General features: G+C 48.0%; 1 protein-coding gene across 3 annotated transcripts in view; it reads left to right on the forward strand.

The window, feature by feature from the left end:
- The first annotated feature begins 8,319 nt into the window (after window positions 1-8,319).
- HNF1B (HNF1 homeobox B) overlaps window positions 8,320-18,620 on the forward strand; it is a 68,762-nt gene continuing 58,461 nt past the window's right edge. For all 3 annotated transcript variants that reach the window (XM_011990201.1, XM_011990202.1, XM_011990204.1), the window contains exons 1-2: window positions 8,320-8,878; window positions 13,855-14,054. In XM_011990201.1, coding sequence (XP_011845591.1) covers window positions 8,535-8,878; window positions 13,855-14,054 — 544 coding nt within the window. In that variant the 5' untranslated portion in view covers window positions 8,320-8,534. The remainder of the gene's footprint in view (window positions 8,879-13,854; window positions 14,055-18,620) is intronic.

Below are 18,620 nucleotides of genomic sequence, written 5' to 3' on the forward strand. Positions count from 1 at the left end.
CCAGGCAGCCCAACTTGCTCTCCTCCCCCGTCGCCTCATTACCTGCTTTCATGCTGGGCTCAGCTCTTCTTTCTGCTTGAAATGTTCTCTGGCTTCTCCTTGATGTCAACATTCTATGTGCTCTTTAAGGACCCTGAGCCGGCACAGAATTTTGTTGGTTCCCCTATTATTATTGACATTTGCTTCTATTTATTAATTGTGCCAAGGGGGTTTACATGTACTGTCTGGTCTGCCAATTTTTACACTGTCCTCCTTTTTACAGATAAGGAAACTGAAGTTCAGAGTGTCATCTTACCCAAAGTCACATCTGAAAAGCAGCAGAGACCGATTTCAACCCAGATCAGGCTGACTCCAAGCCCCATGCTGATTCCCTACGGCACCTGCCTCTTGACTGGTACAGAAAGCCAGGGAGAGCTGCATTTGAATCTCAACCCAATCTAAGCAAGAACAAGCTCTGTGCAACTCCAACAGTTTAAGCATCAGTTAGGAACACTAACAATAATAATACTGTCTCATGGGCAGTTATGAAGAGCAAATGAGATGCTTTGTGTAAAGCAATCAGCACAGTGCTATCATGAAGCCTGCTCCACTCCGTCTAGCAATAGAGGTGTGTGTCCATGTCTGTCCCTCCCTCTGGATAACCAACTCCTTTAGAGCAGGAAGTGAATCTGGTTGCTCCAGCAGTGCCAGACACTGACTGCATGCCCAGCACATAGCGGATGCTCCATAAATGTTTGCTGCATTGACTCAGCAGCCCTGCATGGCTCTTCACCCCCAGGCCTGGGAACACGGCATAGTCATCAGAGCACAAAAGGATACCTCGGTCATCCCTTAGTGTGAGGCTGAGTGGTAACTCTCATGCCCAAGGCACAGGTCATGGACAGCACTCCCGACCAGGCACAGTAGGGCAAGTGGAGGCAGAGTCCACCTCGCTCCTGCTCTGCAACCAGGACCTCTAGAATCAGAGAAGACTCGTCGGTGGGGAGAAACAGGATAACATCAAGTGGGCAGAGGTTCTTGACTCACAGACCGAACTCTTTCCTAGAACCCTTACCAGAGAGGAAGGAAAAAGCCTTTGCCTCACTCAAGCATGGCATCGGGGGTAGAAACTGGATGTCTTACTGTGTCTTCCTCTTAGGCCTGGTCCCTGTTCCTTGGCTGTGCTTTGTGCTGATCTTGTCATTATACAAACCCAATGTCATGGAGAAAACACTGGGTTCTAGATGCAGAAGTCTCAGGTGGTGATTCTGGCGCCTTTTGGGGGCCGTTTTTCCTCTGAGCCTCAGTTACGTCATCTGTGAAATGTGGGTAGTAATGCCTGCCTTGCCTTCTTTGCAGGACTCTTTTGAAGATCAAATAAAAGAGGAAAGCTCTTTGCACACCATAAAATACTGTACAAATAGCACAGTTCTTTACGTGCCAGGTCTCTCCCTTGACAGGAAAGACTTTGATCTCTCTCATCCTCTCCCCTCTCTGTCTCCTTTCTCCCTCTCTCTCTGCCTCTTTAAAGCAATCACAAGATTTTTCTGTGTGCTGAGACTTTTCAGGGTGCTTCTGTGTGTGCCCCCATCTGTTTCGGGGCTCGGAAGTTGTCAAAGTGCCACAAATGAGGCACATAACATGGGATCTAGAGGTCCTCTGTCCAAGTCCGGGGTTCTGCTCCTTAACCGTTTGTGGGTCCTTGGGCCAATTCTTACCCTCTTGGAACCTCCATTTCCTCATCATTAAAGCAGGGATGGAGGATATTGCCTACTTCACAGGCCTGTGAGGGAGGAAAAAGGGGAGAGTGGAGCTGGGGCACCTCAATAACACTTATTTAAATATCAATCTGAAAACAGTTTCCAGAAAATTCTAGGAAAGATTATTGCCTTTTTCCCGAAATACTGCAGCCTAGCCATGATCATTTATTCAGTAAATATTTATGGAACACCTGCTGTGTGCTGGGCCCACCATTTACTCCATAAACACTTATGGGGCACCTTCTTTGTGCTAGGCCCACTGCCAATCTCATTTTTCATGGATGTTGTGGTAAAAGAAAGAGGAGTAGATGGTTGCTCTGGAGCGAAGGCTATGGTAGGTGTAGTATTTATTAGTTTAATATCATACTAGGTAGCCAGTTTTTAATTTAATCTTTTACAAGCTACTGGGAATACCCTGTTTCTAAAAAATGACCCAGCAGAAGGATGTGGGTTGTTGAATCAAAATGAGAGAGAAATCTTCTTTACCTTTGGGAGTTTCCCTGGCAACGATCATCTAATAGCAGCATGTCTGGGAAATAAAAGCTCAGAGCCGAAAGGGATTTCTGGAAAGGAAGCTGATGGTGGGGACTGGTGGGATCTGGGATCTTCCTGTATCCATTTGTTATTTCCTCAGAGTGCTCCATGCAGAGTAGACACTCGGTAGTGTTTGTTACTGAACTCAGACCAGAAACTCTGTATTTCAAAGGAGGGGAGGGAGGACACAAGGGAGCCTCTGAGCCGTGTGCTGTGATCAAGCAAGTACTCCATGTGTTCCCAGCTCGTGCCAGCCCCACACAAGATGTTTTTCTGTGTTACTTCATTTAATTCTTCCAGTAACTTTATAAGGTATGAATTCCATTATTATCACTGTTTACCTTTGGTGATAATATAAGGCTGAAAGAAATTTAGTAACTTGCCCAAAGTTATGGCCACACACTCCCAGAAAGCAGGTGGCCCGTCTGACTCCAGAACTGATTCTCCCAGGGTCCTGTGCTGTATCTCTTGGGAAAGTCATTTATCCTCCCTGAATTTGCTTCCTTATCCCAAAGAGGAAGAAGTGAAAGGGGATGATTTTAAGGTCCCTTTTGGACATGTGGACTTCTAGTGGCATAAGTGCTTTATCCAGGGGTTGACAAACTGTGACACATGGGCCAAATGCAGCCAGCTAATTGTTTTTGTAAATAAGCTTTATTGGAACACAGCCACACATATTCATTTATGTATTGTCGATAAGAGCAGAGTTGAATAGTTGTAACAGAGACCGTCTGGCCCATAAAACCTAAAATGTTTACTATTTTGCCCTTTATAGAAAAAGTTTGCTGACTCCTGGACTATACTATGCTATAGACCTTAATGATGATTAACTATAATGACGAATAGGAAAAAATCTGGAGGACCAAACATCAACTGTAAACCGTTGAGGGGGATAAGAAGATTATTTACACTGTTTACCTTTTTTTTTTTTTTTTTTTAGATGGAGTCTTGCTCTGTGGCCCAGGCTGGAGTGCAGTGGCATGATCTTGGCTCACTGCAACCTCTGCCTCCTGAGTTCATACCAGTCTCCTGCCTCAGCCTCCCGAGTAGCTGGGACTACAGGCACCCGCCACCACACCTGCCTAATTTTGTATTTTTAGTAGAGTTGGGGTTTCACCATGTTAGCCAGGTGGTCTCAATCTCCTGACCTCGTGATCCGCCTGCCTCGGCCTCCCAAAGTGCTGGGATTACAGGCGTGAGCCACCGCGCCCGGCCCTATACTGTTTACATTTTATACTTGGAGTTGTTTATTTAATTTACTTTATACTAATTTATAACTTACATATGGCAACATGCACAAATCCCACACATGTAGCCTGGTGATGGATCCACCATCCCAACCAATATATAGAACCTTTTCTAGCACCCCAGAAACCTCTAGCACCATGGATTCGTTTTTCCACTTTTTAACTTTATATAAATGGAATCACGCAGTATAGATTCTTTTGTGTCTGGTAAAAGTAGTTATTTATTTATTTAGAGAATGGGGTCTCACTCTGTCACTCAGGCTGAAGTGCAGTGACACAGTCATAGTTCAATGGAACCAACCTCAGACTCCTGAGCTCAAGCGATCCTCCCACCTCAGCCTCCCGAGTAGCTAGGACTATGAGCACGCACTACCATGCCTGGCTACTTTTTTTATTTTTGTAGAGACAGGGTCTCACTATTTTGCCCCCGGCTGATCTTGAACTCCTGGGCTTAAGCTATCTTCCCACCTTGGCCTCCCAAAGCACTGGGATCACAGGTGTGTGCCACCACACCTGGCAAGTATTTAGTTTTAACAGTATTGTCCAGAGGCAATCACATGTTCATTTACTCAGTAAGCATTTTCTTGAGCATCTACCATGCATCGGCATCTCTCCAGGCACTGAGGAGTAAGACATGAGAAGATGCCTGCCCCTCATGGGGTTTGCTCTCTGTGGTGTATTTTTTCGTGGCTAGTCAAGGCTTCATGTCCACTACTACATAGAGGTCTGGCCTGAGCTCTTGGCCCATCTTCCCAAAGGCCTGCAAGTAGACACTCTAATAATTTAAGACCTTTTAGGAATTTCAAATTATAAAAAAAAAGTCGGAGGACCTAAATGGTTATCCAAACCAACCGGCCATTTTTCAAAGGTAGAATCAGAGACCCAGAGAAGGTGCTCACCAAAACTCCTGGGGAGATGAATCTCCCAGAAAGGGGTACTGTAGCCAGAAGAAGAACCTCAGGCTCTTTCCAGACCCTGAAGTCTAGAATGTTCTCCAGGTTGCAACACTGCTTTCTAACAAGAAGGCCCCTGACCTCCTGCAGAACAGCTTAGGATGGTATTTATGTTTTACTCTGGAGATGATTTTATTTTGAGGCCTTCTAGATACTCTGTGAACCAATCAGAAAGCCTGGGAGAGTGGAGTGGCAGGGGGTGGAAATGACCAGAATCTCTTCTGTAAACAAAGAAGTACAACCGTGAAAAGTAGGGGAAAGACTACATGCACAAATCAGAAAAATATCACTTGCGTTGCTAAGTTCCAAGGGAGATGAGTTCACAGAAACCACACGTGCCAATCTGTGGAATGACCAGTATGTTGCTCAGAACGCCTTCATAGAGTGATGAATCAACTAGATTTCAACTTATTTTATACCAGGGATTGCACCTCCCATAAAAAAAAGAAAAAAACCTTGGGATATGAACTGCAAATTCATCTAGTTTGAGTAGACAAAACTGATATGGTCTCTTCAAATTCAGTAGCTCTCAAAAACATGCTGGGACTATAAGAGCCTAAAGACATCAGTTGCCTCAGATCTCAGCGTGTTTTCAAGATGTGTCTCTTCTTTCTAAATACGTGAGAGCCCACCATATTCTAGGAATCTGTAGTTGCTAACTCACCTAATCTTCACACAGGCGCAGTAGAGTGTCATTATCATTTTGCACATAAGGAAACTAAAGATCAGAAAGATAATGTAACATGCCCGAAGTCACACAGTAGGTGAAGCAGATCTTGGGTTCAAGTTTAGTTCTGTTTGACTACTCCAAAGCCTGCCCTCTATTCTCTGCTGGGTATCCTCCACCTCTCCCCCCTTAGAATCCTCCTTTCAGCTTCTCATCTCTCAGAACAATGACAGCTAGAGACCTTCCCCTTTCATCCTAAAACCCTGCTCAAAAGTTCTGAGCCCCAATCTCAACCCTTCCTTTAATTTGCTGAGGTGGCTACAAGCAACCTGAGACTCTCCCATATCTTATTTTTCCATCTTTAAAATAGGGTTATTATATCAGTCCATCATCACTTTATTCTGTGTGAAGCATAAACAGATGTTATTTCAATCCTACTCCGTCTTCCTCTATTTGGGGGAAGTTTAACTGAAGAGTTTTATAGGATAGCTCACTTAGCATTTGTGACCTGCATTCTGAAAGATTATCTGCTGGTCTACTTTACACATCTCTTTCTAAATTCCCATATGAAGGGATTGGTGAAACTGTTTGAAGATCTACAGTATAGAACAATTACTTGATGAGCACTTATATCGCACAAAGTGGTATATTACAAGGTAGGTCTAGGAAGGAGCATTACAGGAAGTTGCTGGATGTGAATAGCCAGATTACCTGGAAAACATACCTGACACTCATAGGAAATGTGTCGTATCCTCTGTGTGAAATTTCCTGCACTTTCACGCAGTTACCTGGGGTATGGGGAAGAATGGGTTTGCTGACACCTGAATTCTGAGAGAGAATGAGACTTGGGAATCAGATGGGGCACACAGCAGCTGGAACTGCCAATCAAAGTTTTGTTGTTACAACGGAAATGATTGCTGTTTTTTAAATGGGTTTTTCCAGCTTAACACAGAAACTGATCTTCATTACACTTGATGCTTCTATCCTGATAGCGAGTGAGAGACAGAAAAAGAAATTGTTCTCCAGGAACATTTACTCTGAACACTTCATTATCCTTCTTGAGGCAAGCTGGACAGGTAGAGAATGTTCTTCCAGTGGGCAGAATTATGAGAGGCAAAGATTTGCCACCTATTACAACAAACTAGAGGGAAAAAAAAGGTGAAATGAAAAGCCAACATTTTTATGAAGTTATGACTCCCTCTGGCAACCTGAGGAGTAACGGGTTTCTGGAGGCTGAAGGATGGAGATGTTCCTGAATTTGGGGTTTGCTTGTCTCAGGCAAAGAGGGACTGAGATCAGTGTAAACCCTCCCCAGGCTCCATGCACTTAACCATCCCTTCTTTCTGGCTCTCAGCACAAGTGGCCCAGGCACCTGTAGCAGACCCTGTATTTAAGAGGCATCCTAGCTCCTTAACAGCCTGACTTGATAAATTACACCATCAGCCCTCGCACACCTAAGAGATTAGATCCTGCCCCTAGGCAGATGAGAGCTGCTAGACCCTTCCTCCTCCTGCTGAAATTCCTCTCTATCCCTAACCTAACCTTACTTCCTCCTAGTTATCTTTCAAGGGTGGGAGAGGAAGGAAAATGTGCTTAGAAACTCTTTTGCAATGTTTCTGCTGATTCTGAAACCTTAGTCCTCCAATCCCTCCAATCCCAGCACTGTATCACCAATTCTGAAAACCCTAAGTTTCCAGAGAAACTCAATTTTACTACTGGGAACTGGCTTCCCATCTTCCCAGACCAGAAAGTGTTGAACTTTATTATTAGACCAAGAGGTTGCACAAGTGGTCTCACTCAATATACACCCCCCCAAATAAAAGGTATCAGTGGTATCCCCTTTTTGCAGATGAGGAAACTGAGGCTCCCAGAAGGGAAGCGTTATGGTTCTCCCCAGAAGCCTTAGGTCTGTGTATGGTGGAAGCAAAGAATTCCCTTCCCCTGTTCTTCTGCAGGTCAGGTCCTAGCTTGCAGGTTTGGGCGCAGCCCTCCCCTCCTGCCGGTCTCCCGGGGAGAAGCAGGTGAAACTCCAATAGTGCTGCCAGGCCTATGGCTTCCTACCTGGCCCAGGCCAGACTGGAAAAAAAAAACAAAAAACAAACAAACAAAAAAACTTCTTTCCCTCAATAGCTCTGTCGACACCTTCTCTACTAGGAGTGCAAGATTCCTGCCACTGCTGCAGAGACCTCGTCTGCAGAGCTCGTCCCCCATCCAGGGAACCACAGATGTTCTGGAACTGCGAATAAACCAGAAATGAGTGAGCCGGGGGGACACTCGGCTGCAAGTGTCCATCCAGCTGCAGGTCAAGCTTTGCTTTCACTGCCTCACCATCCTAGTGCCTCACCATTCTGCCTCACCATCCTCCCCCAAGGCGAAGACGCCTTGACATCGGGTTTAAACAGGAGAGTGAGGAGCCCCAGGGGTCCAGCTCCCCAGTGGCGTTGTCAGGCTGGGCGCCGGTGCAGCCCGGCTGCTGGGGGAGCTTCACTTTGGCTACTCTCTCTGCCCATAAAGTAGTCTCTTTCCAAGAGTCCTCCCGGACTCCTTCACCCTCGTCTACGCTCTCTGGCGGGCAGCTCTGCAAACCCAAACCGCCAGACCGGGCCAGGGAGGTTCTGGGGCCTGGAGAGCAGTAACCAAAGTGGAAATAAATGGAGTCCCTCCAGGGCGCGCTCACCCCACCTAAGGCGGCCTCACCTCCCCGCTGGCCTCGGCGCCCCTTCCTAAGTGGTCAGTTTCTCTTCCGCCCTGCGGGCTCTCCTGGCCCACCACCTGCGTCGGCTGGGACGCATCCAGGGTCTCTACTCTTCGTTTCCTCCTGTGTCCCCTTCTTCCACGAGCACCCCAGCTTCCTCCGGCTCTCACCTGAACGCCGAAGCGTAGTGTCTTCTCTCTGGACTAAAGCGGAACTGAGAACCGGTGGAAAAGCCCCGCGCCTAGGCTGCAAGGCACTGGCTTAACAAGTCCAGAGGTTAGCTGAAGTTTGGCTGATAAGCAGAACCAGTAAAAGAAGGTCTCCAGCCCCCCAGCGTGAGTAGAATGGACCCTGGCAAAGCCCCGCTCCCGGCCCGGGTCTTCTGTTCTCCAGGTCTGCCCCTCCGGCTCTCCCTCTCTCCGGGTTTCCCCCTCCCCACCATCATTTGCATCCAGCCGAAAGCTGGGCCCTTCCCACTAATTTGCATATCTTATATGGCCTAATGGTGGCGATCATGGCAAGTTAGAAGTTTTCTGACTCCTCTCGGAGGAGACTCCGGGACCCCGGGGAGTAACAGGTGTCTGGAGGCTGAAGGGTGGAGGGGTTCCTGGATTTGGAGTTTGCTTGTGAAAATCCCCTCCACCCTCCTCTCTCGCACCCACCCACGCCCTCACCCCCTTCTTTTTCTGTCCTTGGAAAATGGTGTCCAAGCTCACGTCGCTCCAGCAAGAACTCCTGAGCGCCCTGCTGAGCTCCGGGGTCACCAAGGAGGTGCTGGTTCAGGCCTTGGAGGAGTTGCTGCCATCGCCGAACTTCGGGGTGAAGCTGGAGACGCTGCCCTTGTCCCCTGGCAGCGGGGCCGAGCCCGACACCAAGCCGGTCTTCCATACTCTCACCAACGGCCACGCCAAGGGCCGCTTGTCCGGCGACGAGGGCTCCGAGGACGGCGACGACTATGACACACCTCCCATCCTCAAGGAGCTGCAGGCGCTCAACACCGAGGAGGCGGCGGAGCAGCGGGCGGAGGTGGACCGGATGCTCAGGTAGGCGCAGAGCGAGTAGGAGAGGACCCACCCGAACCCCTGGAGCCCCTGCCCCGGGCCTGAGTGACACTGCGCCCGACCACACTCGCCAAGCCCGTTTCCCACCAGAGAAGTCCCCCGGGGGGCGCTCTGCTTCTCTCCCAACACCTGGACCCTTCCCAATCCCTTAGCCGAAAGACACTGCGGCCCACCGGGCTTCTTCTCCCCAGGCCCAGGCCAGCGTCGTGGACCCAGGGGCTTTTCCCCACGGGGCTGGAGCTCGGCCGGGGAGAACTGGAGCTGCGGAGCCCTTTGCCGGGAGGTTTGCCCACGCGACTGGAGGTGCGAGTGGGTGCAGTGAAACCGCTGCGACTTCCCGGGAGCAGAGGCTCGCGCGGCTACAAGCCCCAGGCCGCGCATTTTTCCTGCGCGCTGCCTGGGTCTGGAAAGCCGCATGTCGGCCTCGGACACATTGACCTGCATGATGACCTGCAGTTCTTTGCCGAAGGACAGGCGGCGTCCGGGGCCGGGATCTGGGAGGCGAGTTCCCTGGTGGGCACTCTTGTTAGCCGCCCCCATGCAAAGCCCAGAATTATCCGAGATCCCCAACGCCGGTTTAGATTTGCAAAGGGCATGTTGCATGTAGGGTCGGGGTGGACCCGCGCGGGGCCCAAGAAACCAAGCGGGGTGGTGTAGGGGCGAACATGTCTCAGACCTCAGTTCGCAGAGGATTTGGTCTCAGTCTGAGAAAGGAGTCTGGTCTCAGTCTGAGAAAGGAGGGCGTTTCCAGACCTCGCTGCCCACCCCCGGCCTCTCCCCAGGAGGTCAGGCCGGCTGGCAGTGTATCCCCAGGGCCGGGATCGTTTGTGGGTCCTCCCCGACCGCCCTAGGCTTTGACAGCTGGTTACTAATTATCTAAAGAGCCGAGCGGTTCCCTGGGACCGCACGTCGCTCCCGGGCCACTCCGCTTTAGGACAGAGCCCATCGCGTGGCTTCGGACACTGAAGCGCCGCGATTTCGGGGCTGAGCCTCGGCCTTACGTCCGCAGCGGCGGTTTGGGGTGGGATATGACCTTGCATTTGAATTTGCGCTCCGAGGGCCTGGCGGTTTGCCCTCTAGCCAAAACAATCAGGGATCTTGTAGATATTTTTCCCCCAAACACACTTTGGTATAATTCATAGGTTTGCGGTTCTTCCCTCGCCGCTCTCCCGCCCGGAGGTGATTTCTCCCTTATCGGGAGAGAACTCCTGCAAGAGAGTTCCGCGACGCGGCAGGTGTGAGTCATAGAGGCTAAGAGGGGTCGAGAGAGTGGCCCCTAGGGGCGGCTGGGGCGCCAGGGCTGCCGGGAGGTCGCTCAGAACCAGGCGGATGAACCAGGCTCCCACTGCCGGCCACTGGGGGCCACAGGGCCTAGGCCCTCCGGCCCGGCCGCAGGCGGCCGCTTTCTAGCGCGGCGCTGGAAAGACCCGGGGCGCCCCTCCGCACCCAGCCCCGCGCCGGGCTGGACGCAGCTGAGACGTAACATAAACTGCAGCACGTGGAGTTGGGGTGTTATTAATTTATTTCTATAAATCATCAACAGAAAGATACACAAAGAGCCGTGATTAGGTTGAAAAGAGAGGCGGGTTATTCATTGGTGAAGTTGTAAACGCGGCTTAGAAGGGAAAGGAAATCAAAACGCGGGCACGGGGCTGCTCGCCGCTCCCAGCCAGGCGCACCCAGCCAGGCGCCCCGTGCGGCCCCGTGGCCCCGCCGCCCCGGCGCCGGACGCGGGCTCTCTGAGCGCCGGAGCCGCCCGCGGAGCCCCCGGGTCGCCGACACCCGCAGGCCCGGCCAGTGGAAAGCCAGGCCCGGCCCAGGGTCCTCAGACCCCAGCACCCCTCTTCCCTCCCCAAAACCCCAGGCTCCAGTAGGGCAGGGAGGGAGACTGGGGAGCCGGAGACCCTCGCCGAGTTGGAGACGCGGGACAGACCTGGAGGCTTTTTTCTCCGGTCCCGAGCGGGTGCTGCCTTTCCTCCCCCGCTCCCGGGAGCGTAGGACTTGATTAAAGTAATTTTTCAAGAACTCGCTAGCGGTCCTTAGGTCATTGCACAGGGGGCTCCCGAGCCCCCGGGCAAACGCACTCCCTTCTTTTGCTCACTGTGTTCCCTTAAGACGAAAAGCAAAGAGAAAGAGAAGTCGTATTTTGGAGTTCCTGGAATTCTAGTAAACCTGGAAGAGAAAGGCGGGGAAGGAAGGTCCGGACTGCGCGCTTCCCGATCCCCGGCTCCCGGCCGGAGCTGGCCTTACTCGCGGCCTCGAGGCGGGCGCGCCGGGGGCATCTAGAAAGTGGGTTGCTTTGTAAGAAGCCAAAGTTGGGCTCCTTAACGAACGCGCCGCGGATTGCGCTGGGATCCAGGCTTCTCTGTTCGTGGGCAGCAAAGTCATTGTTTGAGAAGGAGCGTGCGGGACGGACCCTGAGGGCGCCACGGCCGGCGTTTGACACCTGCGCTTGGGACACAATGGCCTCTGGCGCTCTTCGGGACCCGTGCCTTTCTCCGTGTTAGGAACCCCTGAACCTGAGCTGTGTTTTCAAATAAAAAAAATAAATAACCAACTCTCCCGGCTCTTGCCGGTGAACACACGTGAATTTTGGGGTCAGAGAGCTGTAAAGGTGTAACTGCGCCATCTTACTCCTCACTCTCTTTTTAAGTCGGACTTAAAAGGTTTTGCCATCATTTATAAGGTTTTTGGGGGCTTTTTTTTTTACCCTCCCCAATTGGTGAACTAATTCACTATTTCCACAGAACCATTCCCACTTACAACAGTACCCTATTTTTCTGGGTTTCTTAGGCATACCAAATGAACCCAGGTAAAGGCAATTAAACAAAAGAAAAATAGCCGAAGAATTTGCAAAAGCAATATTAACTTTTAAAATGCAGTTTTCCCCCTAAGGTTCGAAGTTTCTTGTTCGTAACCATTGAAAGTGTTTTTCCACCCTAAAAAATCTGTGGAAATATTCACCGGAAATAAGCTTTTAAATGATCTGTGATGTTTACAAGGATATGTCTAAAATGTTTATTACATTATTTTCCTCTTAATGTGAATTCTCCACGTTTGAAACTGTAACTCATTTTCTCATTTTTTGTTCTTGTTGTTACTTCCTTATATTGTGTACTTGGAAAGTACCTTTGTAAATACTTGAGAAACTCGTTTTTATATATAATTAATATAAAAGTTTGCATTTCTCAAAAACATCTCTATCAAAGCCTGTGTTCTCACGAGTTTAATACCAAAGTCTTGATAAAACAATCACAACTACCCAAATGCTTGCAAAATATGTTCAATTACTGGATTTTTATTCATTAAACAAAATTAATTTTATTTGACATATTAAAGGCACCATTTAGAAATAAAATTGCTTATTATATTGCAATGCTGTATCTATTTCAGCCTCTACTTTACACCGGTTTTTTGTTTGTTTGTTTGTTTCACCTGAAACTAGTTTGTTTGTTTCACCTGAAACTAGTTTTCCCTTTCGTTTTTTTTTTTTTTTTTCCCATGTTCTATTGAGCTAATACATGCATCAACATACAGTAATGGGGTGCTGGTTTTTGTAAGTTAGATATGTACCTGCATTAAATAAATAGTAAATGTGTATATATTGCTTCTTTAGTACTTTTGTTCTGTGCTGCACAGTATTTTCTTAATTTCTAGTTTTAAATTATATCTCTCTTTTCAAAGCATCTGTTCAATAAGCAAGAAAAGATATTGGCAAAGTTGAAACCATTCTAGACAAATAAAATTCAAAGGTGCTAAAATTAGCAATTTACACACCCGTGTTTATGAGAAATGAAAAGTATAATCATGTTCTTACCCAGTGCTTAAAATTTATGAGAAACACGATAATACAGGAAAGCAAGGCATCTAAAATTGTTAATGTCCGAAATTGAAATTATTTGTCCCCATTAGCCCAGTAGATTTTGTCTGGAAGGTGGGGCTGTGGATTTTTTTTTTTTTTTTTTTAACTACTTGCCTTACCTCAGTGGTGTGATCCTCCAGTCCCAAGGAGGTACAACATTGTATTCTGGGAAACTTTTCTAAAACTCTGAAAAGTATTTACTATTTGGCTAAGACACCCTCCTTGCTTCTCAGAAGGTGAACACGTACATTTCACCCCTGTTTTATAAGAAATGGAGATCCCCATTCAAAAGGAAAATAATGTAGGAGAAGTTGAAGCTAAAATTGGGCAGATTCAGAAACTGGTGCTATCCCCACTTCATTGTAGGATCAGTGAGTCCAGCCCCAAGCTAACGACATCCCCACTTTCCAGTTGGCCTCCTGCCTTTTAAATCTCCCACATTTCAGGAAAATGAAGAAAAGCAAAATAAAACAGCCAGGCGCGGTGGCTCAGCACTTTGGGGGGCCGAGGCAGATGGATCACCTAAGGTCAGGAGTGTGAGACCAGCCTGGCCAACATGACGAAACCCTGTCTCTACTAAAAATACAAAAATTAGTTGGGTGTGGTGCCGGGCGTCTATAATCCCAGCTACTCGGGAGGCTGAGGCAGGAAAATCGCTTGAACCCAGGAGGCGGAAGTTGCAGTGAGCCAAGATGCCATTTCACTCCAGCCTGGGTGACGAGCAAAACTCCACCTCAAAATAAATAAATAAATAAATAAATAAATAAATAAATAAATAAAAATAAATAAAACAAGAGCTTTTCTTTTTGCTTAGTAAGAGAGAGTGGTGGTGGTGCTTTTTTATTCCTGAAGATGGGAAGTGCTCTTTTGCCCGCTAACCTCAGAAGAAAGGGGTGAGGTGTACCATACAGGGGTCGCCCACCACCTTCTCTTCTGTTTAGCTTCCATTTTGGCCTCATGTCTATCCCAAAGTTGTAGCTTAGATGGGTGGAAAATTCAGAATTTTGCATAGAGTATAGGTAGCACCCCCTAGAAAGAGAATATTTCTCCCCAGATGTCTCCCGCTAGTACCCTAACCATCTGCTTGTCTGTCTAGTGAGGACCCTTGGAGGGCTGCTAAAATGATCAAGGGCTACATGCAGCAACACAACATCCCCCAGAGGGAGGTGGTCGATGTCACCGGCCTGAACCAATCACACCTCTCCCAGCATCTCAACAAAGGCACCCCTATGAAGACCCAGAAGCGTGCTGCCCTGTACACTTGGTACGTCAGAAAGCAACGAGAGATCCTCCGACGTAAGTGTTTTCATCCTGCCTCTGCCTCAGCCTGAAGTGACCTTTGCCCTCTCACCCCATGGGCTGCCTCAGTTTCCCTTTCATCAACAAGGCCCTGTGAGCATTTAGCAGATATAAGGAAACTGGCAAGTAGATTTAGCCTTAGTGGTTGCTGTACAATGGATTGGCTTCTATCATGTTCTTCGGTCACAGCCCCTTGCTACCCAGCCAGTTGCTCTGAGGAGCCTGTCAGTGTAAGCAGCCTAGCTTAAACTTTTTGGCCCCTCCTTCCAACGTCCTCCTCTTTGAAACCAAGTAGGTGGCAGAGTGAAATATCTTCCCCCAGAGAAAGCCAAGTATCTCCCCTTGATACGTGACCAACAGTCAATTTCCAAAGAAGACATTTCGTTGCAGTCAATAATATTAATTACTATTACAATTTCCTCCTCTCTGGAAAAAGTATCAACAATAGAAGGCATTTGTATAGAGAGATATATTCAGAACTTCACCCTGTTCTTGGAGGAGGGGTTTGAATCCTGAGGCAATTTAAGGTGTTTGCTCACATTTACCAAAATTGGTCGAGTGTGGGGACCTCAGCTGGTGGCCCTGCTCCTGAAGAAGCTACTTCTGGCTAAGGCAGGGCACAGGAAAAGTGTCTGCATTTGGAACTCTGACTCCTCAATTCTTATCATTCCTATTCCCATCCCAAAGGTTTTTTTCTGTCCCAAGATTTCTACCACCCAATTATTCTGAAAAGTTTTTGTTTTGAAGTAAGTCTAGGGAAGTTTGAACTGCATATGAATAACAAGAGTAGAATGACATACTGCCTGTATTTTAGGAAAGTATTCTTTGACATTAGACTTTCATTACTTTGATCCCATCCTTTCCCTGGAAAATTTTGTATTGGTTTTCACTCTCCCCACACACTATCCTCTGGCTTTATCTGAGCTTCTCTGTCTTTATCAAGATGTTAGTTTCCACCACTTTCTGGGTTGGGCTTTTTCCCTCTTGCTTTTTAAAATGACTCTTGTTTTCTGTTACACACTGCTCTGAAGTGATTGTTTCAGTATTTATTGTCTCAATGTCCCTGGGCTGGTGAAAGGAAGGGTTTTAGGTGTTCATTTCATATTGTGGTGTTTGTGCTTTTGTTGGGAGCATTACATGAATACATTGGAAGAAGTAACGTGAGAGCTATTTGCTGCTTAGAGCGGGAGACCTTTCCAAGAATGGGTTGGCCCCCCATACTTGGTGACTAGCTCTTTAAGAATTTGTGTCCCTGACATGAAGCAACTCTCTGTATAGTTCCTGGAAAGCCTAAAAAAATTCTCAGGAGCCATTGTCTCCGAAGACCCAACAACCCTTGAGCCCTGCCCAATTATTTAAGTTTTATGTAGCATCTCCAGTCTGTGCTGCCTCTCTGTATTCAGTGAGAATTTCTTCAGAAAGGAGAAGGAGGCAGGAAAGGCAGACTGGAAACTTCTCAAAAGACAGCGGTCCAGAAAGTTTCTCAAGAAGTTGAGGAAGGGACATTTTACAAATACAACAGTCTCGTCAAGAGAATTGTTGTTATTGTTATTTTTGATTTATTTATTTATTTATTTATTTATTGAGATGGAGTATCGTTCTGTCGCCCAGGCTGGAGTGCAGTGGCGTGATCTCAGCTCACTGGAAGCTCCGCTTCCCGGATTCACGCCATTCTCCTGCCTCAGCCTCCCAAGTAGCTGGGACTACAGGCGCCCGCCACCATGCTGGGCGCTTTTTTTTTTTTTTGTATTTTTAGTAGAGACGGGGTTTCACCATGTTAGCCAGGATGGTCTCGATCTCCTGACCTCGTGATCCGCCCGCCTTGGCCTCCCAAAGTGCTGGGATTACAGGCGTGAGCCACCACGCCTGGCCGTTATTTTTGTTTTAAAGTCACATGAAATATAAAAGCTTAAGAAACAGTCCTTCATTCTGTAACTATTATACAGGCACCTACTATGTGCCAAACACTATGCTAAGCTGTGGAATACATAGGTTCTTTTCTCCAGGGACTTACCTGCCATCCAGTGAAGAAGTGGAGACGTTTGAGTAAATAATGACATTCACTTTTTAAGAGCTGTTATAGAGATATACACAAGGGGCAGCAGAGGAACTGCTAAATTGCCTGGAGATATCATGGAAGGCTTCCTAGAAGAGGTGACATTCAAATCATGTCTTGAAGGATGAATACAAGACATGCAAGTATAATATAAGAATCAGGAAGTAAGAGAAATAAAAGAGGGACACAAGTGAATGGGGTGTGGAGAAGGAGGAAGAGAGGGGAGAGAATACAAAATGATACATGATTACAAATTTCCTTGAAAAGCTAAAAATAACAAAATGGTAATATTCATGGGCCTCTCTACACACACAGAACCTCCTTGTCCAAGCTGGCCCCCAAGCCTATAAAGAGACTACTGAAGCCAACTTCTCCAAGATAATTTTCATGGGCAATGGACATTTTGTTCCCCAAACACAATTAATCTGAAGGGAAGTAGAGAAGAGTTGGTGGTGGCTAGAGGGAGCAAATGTGGGAGTCTAGTTCTTCAAAAATTGGGAGAGGCTAGAGCCAAGCCCCTGAGGTCAGTGGAACCTGAATGGTTCTGAGCACCTACAGGCAAAGCCACCTGGCTGATTTGAGGACACACTGAGTTCTGAACACTGTTCAGGCTGCTACCTCCTCAAAGGGCAGGTGAGAGACTGAGGCAGCCCCCACAATAGGGAGCAGCTGCGAGAGTGTCACACCCACCAGACACAAAGCTTCAGGAGTCGGTTTTGTCACCTCCACACAAGTCAGATCTGAAGGGTTTGCAGGTACATTGCTTGGGTTTTGTTTTTAGTGAGAGGCGATGCACAGGGTGGTAGGTAGGAGTCTGCAAGCCTGCAGGCTGGGCTCATGTCCAGGCTCCTGCCCCAAGTCCACATGACTTTGGGCAAGTCACTTAACCAGTCTGAACCTCAGTTTCTTAATCTGTAAAATAGAGATGGCCGTACTTCTCACATGGAGAGGTTGTAAGAATTAGATGAAGGAATATATTCAGAGGATTTGGCACAATACCTCACCATAGAAATGGTTCAATAAATGTTAACCGTTATTGTATCTGTTCACATTAAATGAAAAAATCTCGCATTGCTCCCAGGCCCTTGGGATGATCCACACTGGCTTTGGCCATCGGTGACTCCACCGGTGCCACACAGGGCCTACAGGGAGGAGGGAAGACACTGTGACAGAGCTCACTGAGCAGGGGACGTCTCCTTCTCTCCCTTTGATTTCCCCTCAAGTAACTGCATTTAGAGGAGCTGCTGTGAAGCCAAATACTATACAGGGGCGAAAGCACTTTGAAAAGTATAATCAGGTGGGGCACTGTGGCTCACGCCTGTAACCCCAATGCTTTGGGAGGCTGAGGTGGTGGGAAGTCTGCTTGAGGCCAGGAGTCTGAGACCAGCCTGGGCAACATAGTGAGACTCCATCTCTACAAAAATAATTTTTTTAATTAGTCCGGTGTGGTGGCTTGCACACCTGTAGTCCCAGCTACTTGGGAGGCTAAGGCGAGATGATGGCTTGAGCCCAGGAGGTCAAGGCTGCAGTGAGCTATGATCGTACTACTGCATTCCAGCCTGGGTGACAGAGCAAGACCTTGTCTGAAAAAAAGAAAAAGTCTAACCCCCAAAGGAATTTGGGCCAACATCACCATCATCCTGACTAGGGGTAGATATTCTGAAAGGCTAGTTAGTATCCCTAAGCTTTCAGTCAGTCTCATCCCACAGCTGGGGGGACTAAGTGATGAGGGAATTAAGCTAGGGTCCCACATGATCCCACTAGCAGTGACTTCCCACTAGCCGTTTGGCAGGGACTCTCTCAGGTCTATAGTAGCATTGTTGGGCACCACTGAAAACAGAGCCCTAAGGTGGCCTAAGAATCCTCCAGGGTTCTAAATGGGCCAAATCAAAGGCCACAGTGTCACGATCAGTCCACAGTGAAACAAAGCCCAACACCACCTGCAGTTGGGATCCCAAGTCCTGGCTGGCTAGGGGCCCTAACCGTTCCTCCTGATGGACCAAAATGGACATGAGCCTTAGATAGGTGGCAAGTTCTCTGCTGCTGGAGGCATATAGACTGGAGGGCCACTCGGTGGGGGATTGTAGAGGGGATTCAAACGTTAAGTAGTAGCCTGACTTGAACCTTGAGGATTTTTGATCCAGTTGTCCAAAAGAACGAGAAGGATAGCATGTAAATGATGGCACATTCAGAGCTTATCACAAAGGGAGGTGGTAACCTTCCACTCTCTGTGACCTGTGAGAGTAATTACAGGAACTGTGAAAGAAAGACATTAAGGCTGGGTGCAGTGGCTCACGCCTGTAATCCCTGCACTTTGGGAGGCTGAGGCGGGTGGATCACCTGAGGTCAGGAGTTCGAGACCAGCCTGCCCAACACGATGAAACCCCATCTCTATGAAAAATACAAAAAATTAGCTGGGCATGGTGCCGCATACCTATAATCCTAGCTACTCAAGAGGCTGAGGCAGGAGAATCGTTTGAACCTGGGAGGTAGAGATTGCAGTGAGC

Source organism: Mandrillus leucophaeus, unplaced genomic scaffold (assembly GCF_000951045.1).
Source record: "Mandrillus leucophaeus isolate KB7577 unplaced genomic scaffold, Mleu.le_1.0 Scaffold374, whole genome shotgun sequence".
Taxonomy (NCBI): domain Eukaryota; kingdom Metazoa; phylum Chordata; class Mammalia; order Primates; family Cercopithecidae; genus Mandrillus; species Mandrillus leucophaeus.